General features: G+C 37.1%; 1 protein-coding gene across 1 annotated transcript; it reads right to left on the bottom strand.

Annotated features, from left to right (window-relative positions):
• Positions 1-7,692: 7,692 nt before the first annotated feature.
• LOC108595920 (protein transport protein Sec61 subunit gamma) lies at positions 7,693-8,194 on the bottom strand. The gene is made up of 2 exons (XM_017981209.1): positions 8,066-8,194; positions 7,693-8,008 (listed from the first exon to the last, which is right to left on the bottom strand). The coding sequence occupies exons 1-2, from the start codon at positions 8,116-8,118 to the stop codon at positions 7,744-7,746; spliced, it is 318 nt and encodes a 105-aa protein (XP_017836698.1). The 5' UTR covers positions 8,119-8,194; the 3' UTR covers positions 7,693-7,743.
• Positions 8,195-8,499: the final 305 nt, after the last annotated feature.

The following is an 8,499-nucleotide window of genomic DNA, read 5'->3' on the forward strand; positions in this document are numbered from 1 at the left end:
TCCATAAAGCCATATCGGCATAATGCAGTGCACATATATGGCTCTCTTACACCGCAGTGTCATGTTGCTCTTTTTATCAATAAGCCAACGTAGCTGGATCATTCTATGCTTGCATTTCATCGCTGTGGCTTTTAAGTGCGGTAGATAGATACTTGGCTTGCGACGGCTGCTCAAGTTCTACTCCTTCTAATTGGATTGGTGGTGTGGTCATTATTAATCTCTTTAAGGTGACTTATTTTAATTAAACTTCAATTGTTAGCTAGACCTAAAGTAAATGATTTATTTAATATGTAAATGCTGAAATAGATTTATTCCAATGTCTCTTAATATTTTCACTACTGGATTTTCCTTACTCTTTCGAATACGCATAGAACTATTTAGCACAGAACTATTTAAAACTCTAAATTATGCTATAAATAAAATTGAACTAGCTATAAGTAAAACTATCTAACAGATCTGTTTAATTTTTGGGCTTTCCCAATGCTTTTGTCATATTTTAAATAAATAATATCTCATTTATTTGCGTTCGTTTGTACTACTTTTTTCTATTATATATTTATTTATATGTACTTTAATTTATAGCATTGATTTTCTCTTTCTCATGATCATCTACTTCATTTACTGCAATTTCAGTTATGACTTGATGACTTGCACCTCTCTCACCTGTTCAATCTAATCAACGCGCTGCTTGCAGCCATTAGAGTTCACACTTGTGCTGCTGTAAATTAAATTCGACGAGCAGCACTTACACTCTGCTGCACACTTCAGCAACTGCCAATGAAGTGTTTGGCTTGACGCACTGCACTGCGCTGCGCTGTGTGTAAAAAGGATACAGAAAGCTGCAGCAACTTTTGTGAACTGGCGTGCGCGCTTCGCTCTTCAAGTGCGCTTATCAAAAGACACACGAGGCACTGACAAGCGGCAAGGCAAGTGAGGCAAGGTGTTGCCAGCGGGGAGTGGCAGCTGGGGGTGCGGTAAGGCGGCAAAGCGTAGCGCGTAAGTTGCTCAGTTTTTCTTTTGCTTTCACTCCCATGTGTTTTTCTTTTTTTTGCGACTCGCTTCAGTTTTCTTTGCTGCGCGTAAGTTCTGCATATGACTTCAGGCACGTCGCTGTGTGTGTGTGTGTGTGTGTGTGTGTAAGTTGATTTATGCCATTTTGTACACACTTGCATGTGTGTGTGTGTGTGTGTGTATCTGAGTGCAAGGCAGCTGCATAAATGATTTATTGCTATTCCCGCGACAGTTTCGTTTCACTTTCGTTTGCAACAACTGGCGCGCACACACACACACACACATATGCACTGCAGCTGACTCTGAAACTGTCACACTCTTTTGTAGCGTAATAAATAATTATAATTGTTTTTGTATTATTATTACTTGAACTTTTCCCATATGCGCGCATTAATAAACCTTTATAAATATTTAAGTTGAAAATATTACAGCCAACCTAGCTGTCAGTCAATGGGAACTACGTATAATTGAATATGCCACACACACACACGCATGCACACACACACACATGCATATATATGCACATAAATATCGCTGGCAGTTTATTACAAGCTGTGCCCAGGTGTTAAAACACGATTGCTACTAAAGAATTTGCATAATGCGAAATAAAGCAACGCATGGCTTGAGATTCGAGCTTTGGCCTGGCTTGCCACACTCAAGTACAGTAGCTGCCAGCAGGCAATTGACAGCTCTGCTAAATTATAGAGCTGCAGCTGATAGCTAATAGAATGTCAATCCGACTTGCAAACTTGACAAAGTGTGCAATGAACTAAAATAATATTTATTATGCCCAACAATAAAATGCAACTTTATTTTTTTTTCTTACTCTAAGTTGTCTGTAGTAAAGCTTTGATGCCAAGAGAATCTCTAGATAGAACAATAAAGACTGTATATCTGTAAAATAAATATAAATGCAGTCAATAAAGCAGCACATATATTTTATTTATACTAATGACTTCTTAACTGTTTTTGCAACATCTAAAGTAAAATTTCTTTTTTAAAGTCATTAATTCAAACATCTAAATCACAAGGCTTATTTTTTATCTTTTTTATTTATATTTTGTACTATTTATAATTTATATTTAAATCAATTTGTCTTATGTCATTTGTTGACAATCAAACTTTATTATTTATATTTTATTTTGTTTAAATAATATTTACAATAATTTATTTAATTTCATCGTTCAAATATAAAATTAATTGTTTTATGAATTGAATTTTGCTTAGATTTGCAACTAAATTCGCAAGCATATAAATCATTTAAGTGCAAGCATAAAAATATTACCATAGTCACACTAAAGTTAATAAATTTTTTTTTGTTGGCACATGCTGCATATGCTTAACTTATTTTTGTAGTCATTGTTGCTTAGTTTCCGTCATTTGGCAGCTGCAGTACAAACTTCATTTTGTTGGCCGGCCAACAATACAGCAAAAAAAAAAAAAACAAACAGAAAGCAGAAAACAAACCCAACTTCCGTTTGTTTTCATATTCTTCAAAGCGCCACGAAAGCGAAAGGAAGCAGGAAGTTTGCTTCATGCAACATTTAAGAAAGATCAAACCGCCACTGCCACACACACACACACACACACAGAGATATGAATCAAAAGTTATAGCTCTATATGTAAATAGCCTGAGGCGTTAGCCCAACAAGCAAATTGACGCATTTAAAGTGAAAACATATTTTGTGCTTGTTTATTAAAAATAAATGAAAACTAAATACACTTGCATGGATTTAATAAAAATTCCAACACAAATAGCAACAATAGCAATAGTCTGCCTGCATATATAAATATTTTAAATATTTCTCTCGCATAAATAATTCGGTAGTTTAATAAAAATACTTTTCAAATTGCCCAATGCCCAATGCCCAATCGCCTTGCAATTTGCCACACATCTACTTGAAAAATTGCATCATGTGTAAGGATAAGCTGCAAGTTGGACAAAAATATTTGCAATTTTATTGATAACAATTCAAGCAACTGCAACAAATTTATGATTAAAAATGTATTTAAAATGTTGAAGAATATGCAAATGTGTGTGAATCATCAGGCAAAATAACTCAATAATACAAAATGGTAAAGCCTCACAAAAGAAAAAGAATCAAACTATTTTATTGAAAGAGTTTTAAATTTTATATGATTTTGTTGCTTGCAATGGGCACTGAGTGCTCCCAATGCTAATGTTTGTTGTAAATGATATTGATAGCTGTATACATTGAGCGCTGCTCTTTCTAAATTATAAGCAAAGAGGCCAACAGCTAAGCCAATTAGCAAGCAGTTCAGTAGTCTGTGCACTGTAGGCCATTAAGCAAACAATGAACAAGTTGCTAGAATAATAAAAGTAAGCAATTAAAATATATTTACTAATAATCAATTGAGCTAGTCAATATCAATATCAAGCTAGTCAAGTTGGGCTGTAGGTCTAATTTCATTATTACTAATTACAAATATAATATTTATATTCCAATTAAATGATTTCCCTAGCCAAAAATAGTTTAAATTTACACAACTAATATGCATTTTATAATTCAAATTCAATCAATTATATCGTAAATGTTGTTAACTATCGATATTTTAACACGAACTTGTTACATCTCTAGTCTTAAGTTTGCTGTAATCTCTTTTATAAAAAGAAGAATAGAAGTGCGAATGAAGGCAACAAAATATGTTTAAGCCATACAAACTACTATGTGTTACTAAAAATAATAAGAAGAGCAGTCTTGTTATTTTCATCATTAAACACTAATCAGAGAAAATTTCCATGATTTGTATTTTCATGATTAGGAAAATATATAAAGTGCTCTGAGGCAGCAAAATAAAATTCTTGCAATAGCAACACGCGCAAAAAGAATAAAACGCCAGGCACTGACTAATACAGTAAGACTTGCAATACTTTGTAGTAAAACCAAAAAGGATATAAATAAGATACTTTAACCAAAATATCTGAGCACTGTCTCTGTCTTTTGTCTGTCGCGCTGTCAGTCAAAAGCGCACGCATACGCATAAAGCGGAAAACATTTTTACACATGTGACTGACGCTGATTGCGTTTGTCACGTTGCCCAAATAAAATTGCAGCCCATTCTGTGAACCTGATCCGATTGCCGATCCGTTGCCAGGCAACTAAGCGTACCCCCCAAAAAAAAATCTGTCAAGCCAACACCACAAGCAAGCAAGAAAAAACAGTTATATGTAAACCAAGTCGGCAAGCGTTTGGTTTTTTTTATGCCCAATGCCGATTTTATGTGCTGCCAAGCAAACAAAAAAAAATTGAGGCTAGGCGAACGGAATTGCAGCAGAATCGTCATCGATGAACTCGAGCCGACCTTTTTGGCACACACACACACACAAGCAGACAGAGCAGGCGCTAAGTGCGGCGCACATTGCGTATACGTAACGTAGCACATATTGGTATGCCGCTTACAGCTTGTCGCAGTTGCGGCATATTTGCATAATTTAGCGATTGAGTTTTATGCTGAAAAGCAAAAGCAAAAGCAACTGCAGCTGCTGCTGCTCTGAGGCAAAAGCAACGCCCAGAGCGAAGCTTTTGCTATAGCTTGCGGATTTATGCATTTGGCTTTTTACTTATTAATTAAATAATTGTACGTTGCATTTGTTGTCAACGCTGGCTGCTGCATGCGGGTGCATGCTGTGCACATCAACAATAATTGCCTGCAACATAATTAAAGCCATTAAAGCACTTAAGCTGCCGGAAAACCAACCCACGACCATGGCCATGCGTCTGCTTGGGTCTCGAATTGGTCGAGTCATGTTTGCATATGCATAATTATGTTGAAAACACATTTAAATGCATTTAATCGGGCGTACAACGGCCCAGCCCGTCGGGCAGGTAGCTTATGGCCCCCGCCCCAGCACGGCCCACACTCAAAGGCTTTTAACGTTTATTGGTTTTTATTAAATATGCGCACATGCTACATTATATACATATACATATACATATAGTATGGGCCAACTGACCGCTGTCAAAAGGCATATTTAGTTAGACGCGTTTGCGTGCTGCAGCTTCACATATTATTGGTTTAAAGTGCAAAAGTCATTAATGCTGATTGCCGGCTATAAGTGCAGCACTTGGCCCAAAAAGGGCTCCAACGCAAATTGCATTAAAATGCATATAAATTATGGCAAAATAGTGGCAGCTGCACTTCAAGTAAATATCAAATTATTAAAAATACAGCAGCAGCAGCTCAAAAATTGTTGCCATGCCAACTCTTTTCGCTTGCGTACGTTAACTTAATTAAAGCTGCTCCCACCCAGCTCAATTCAGTTGGCCATGGCCAACACAAAAAAATGTGTGTGTGTGTGTGTGCAAAAGAAAATTTGCTACTGCAGTTGGGCCCAAAACAAATTGCTAAAGCCTAGCTACACTTTTCCATATGCCATTTCTCTTTTTTCGTTTTCGTTTTTTTCATTTTTTGTGTCTCCTTTTGGTTTTTGTGGGTTCGGCCAAATGGCAATTTATAAAATCCTTTGAAGTGTCGAAAATCAGTAATTGTAGTCAAAGTGCAAATTGATTGCCAGTCAGACACACACACACAAATTTTCATTGCGTATGTGTGTGTGTGTGAGAGAGTCGAAAAATCAGTGTGTCCATGTTTTATTGAGTGTAATTTGTAGTTGCAAATTAATGGCCACACTTCGCTTTTAATTAAAACGCAACAAAATGAAGAAAACTTTTGCAATGAGAAATCAAAATCAATTGCACATTAAGTCAATGCAATTGCTGCTGCTGCCATTTCTTTGGCCAAATATTATGCATTTAGTTTTTATATCATTTATTAAGTGCCAAGTGAGAAGTAAATTGCGGTTTCTCTTTAAACTGTTGATAAATGCATTTTATTTTAGCTATAGAGTATACATAAAACAGCTTTTAAAATAAAAGAATAAACTTAGAATATTTTATTGTATTTTGCATAATACTAAATAAAGTTAAAGTCCACATTTATTGCATACACATTAAAATTAGATGAAGCGCAACATTTTTACTTAACATTTAGCTCCTTAGTTCCTATCAAATTAAAGAAAAGCTAGAAAAATTCTTGTATTATTATTAAATATTTTGTTGTTAATAAATAGAGTCGATGGCCTTAGTAGCTAGCACTCACCACTTTTAGTTACTATATTAGTTTGTAAATAAATGTTAATAAATATCGTACGCTCTTAAAATTTTATAAATTATGTTCGAGCTTTACAACTTTGTGATAATTTATATTGAGTCATTTTCTTTTCCATATTTTGTATACGAGTAAGCTTATGTAATATTTATCAAATATATTTAAAAAGTGCTGGTAATGAATACACAAGTTTCGCTTACTTCTAGCATCTATTAAATTTCTATTGATTAACACAGAAAAATGCTACGAAATTTAACTCAACTCTGTCATTATTCAAACTATTTAATTATTAAGAATTTGTTTACCTCACGCTTTGCTGAAATCATTGTCAAAGCCTGCCCTATTCACTTATTTATAACTAACTGCAGAATGCACTTGCATTTTCTTGTAGTGTAGCTCATATTTCCAGCACAGTATTGTCAGAAAAAAAAGAGGCGACGCCTTTCTGTGAAAGCTTAGCAAAGTGTAAGCAGCGTAACTCAATTGCAGGCGGTGCATGTGGTAAAGGAAATGTCGCTCTGGCTCTAGCTCTGGCTCTGGCTCAGTGTGTCTCTCAGCTACCTTTTATGTTGCCTTTCGAGTGTGTTTATTATGCTGCTTTTGCTTAAGTTTTTGCCAGCGGACGTTGCTTCTTCTTTTTTTGTAGCTTGGGGCACAGCACGTTTTGCCAGCGACTTCATAACCTCTAAAGTGGCTGCAGCTTTTTAGCGCAACTGTGTGTGTCTGTGTGTGTGTGTTGAGCAGGTGTTGTTGATGCAACACTCATGCTGCTTTATCGCCTGTTGCGTTGAAATGAGCTTTAAGGCATTAAGACTGCAACAACTGCGCAAAAGTTTTGAATAAATTTACGCCATTTGCCAGCGGCAAGCGGCAGGCAGCTCCAACTGAAGTGACTGACAGGACGCCCATCGATGGGCGTAAAGTAAGTAAGAGCAGCTTGCCACAGCACTTTTGTGGCATCATCAATTTTGGTTTGAGAGACTCATCAATAAAACATAACAGTAGCAGCAAATGGAGACACATGCGACAATGCTGCATGCAATTGGCTAAAGGCGACAGAGAACAGACAACAGACAACAGCAAGAGGAAGAGCTAGAACAATAGCACAACAGCTGCTGCTGCTGCTGCTGTTACTACTAACAGCAAAAATAACTTTGAGCCACACACACACAGTCGCACAGCAAAGTTGTTTTGATTAAAACTGCAATTGATTAAAAATTCTTTAAATAGTTCGTTTGCCAGCTGGCAGTTGGCACTGAGACTGAGTCTCTATTTTAGTTACCTTTAAGTGCCATTGAGTCTCTCTCTCTCTCTCTCTCTTTGATTTGATTACACTTGCACACATCCGACAGTCGCTGGTTTGGCAACGCCAAACTGTTTTTCCAACAAATGTGCGCTGAAATTTTCTTGTCAACACTTGCCGTGACCTCCAGGGTGGGTTCGTGGCGGGGTTAGCTTGTTATGGCAACCTTGCATTTGGCAGCCGTGTGTGTTGGCCATGAGCCAACCCAAAAATAGTTCGCAAACTCTTTTGTTGTGTGTGTGGCTGCCAATTGAATTGTAGTTTTATTTTTAGTCTCTGACTCTGTGTGTGTGTGTGTCTCAGTCCATAATAATATTTGTAATCGGTATGTGCAGCAGCCTTATGCCATAGCCCAGAAAGCCCATGATAAGAAATCCCACAGCAGTGGCCAGCGCCGCACGTCGAAACTCCCGGCGATCCGGCTTGGTGCAACGCTTCACCACCCGCTTCGAGCTCTTAAAGAATCGCCGCAGTGGCAGCAGCTGATTCAGCAGCAACTGCTTGTAGCTGCAACTTGTAGTTGCGCCCAGTTTGGGGCGCCAGTCTCCCAGCAGTTTGTTGAACCTGAATTAGAGTTCAATATATCAATGTGTACACGTTGCGTATGCGTAATTTGCTTACAGCGACTTTGGCTTCTTGCGCGTGCGACGTCGTCTATGCAAACGTTGCTCCATTTTCTCAATTAAATTTGTTGACTCCTAACGTTTGTAGTAAATTCAATTCTGTCAATTCTATAGTCAAACTTTTGCTGCTTAGTAGAGATGGGCGCGGGCCTTTTTTTTGAGGCACGGCACGGCCCGACACGGACCGTTACCCATCTCTACTGATTAGTAAAGAAAATAAAAATAAAAATTGATGCCCAAAACAATCTCAGGCCGTGGCTGCCAGCTTAGCAATTAAGTTGCCATTTGTGGCAACTTGCTAAAAAAAAATGGAACTTTCTTTTTTTGTATTCTATTAGCCAAAAAATAGCAATTTTTAATTTTTCTTTATCGGACATCAGAGCTTGTATTTAACTCAGTTCCACACTTTTGATTCTTCAAATCGGTAATGTA

The sequence above is a fragment of the Drosophila busckii genome, chromosome 2R, assembly GCF_011750605.1.
Source record: "Drosophila busckii strain San Diego stock center, stock number 13000-0081.31 chromosome 2R, ASM1175060v1, whole genome shotgun sequence".
Lineage (NCBI taxonomy): Eukaryota > Metazoa > Arthropoda > Insecta > Diptera > Drosophilidae > Drosophila > Drosophila busckii.

Bases quoted from the DNA above. Each gene is read 5' to 3' on its own strand.
- LOC108595920 (XM_017981209.1), bottom strand. From the start codon at position 8,118: ATGGAGCAACGTTTGCATAGACGACGTCGCACGCGCAAGAAGCCAAAG. The intron at 8,009-8,065 runs GTAAGCAAATTA...ACTCTAATTCAG, and splicing joins CGCAAGAAGCCAAAGTCGCT to GTTCAACAAACTGCTGGGAG.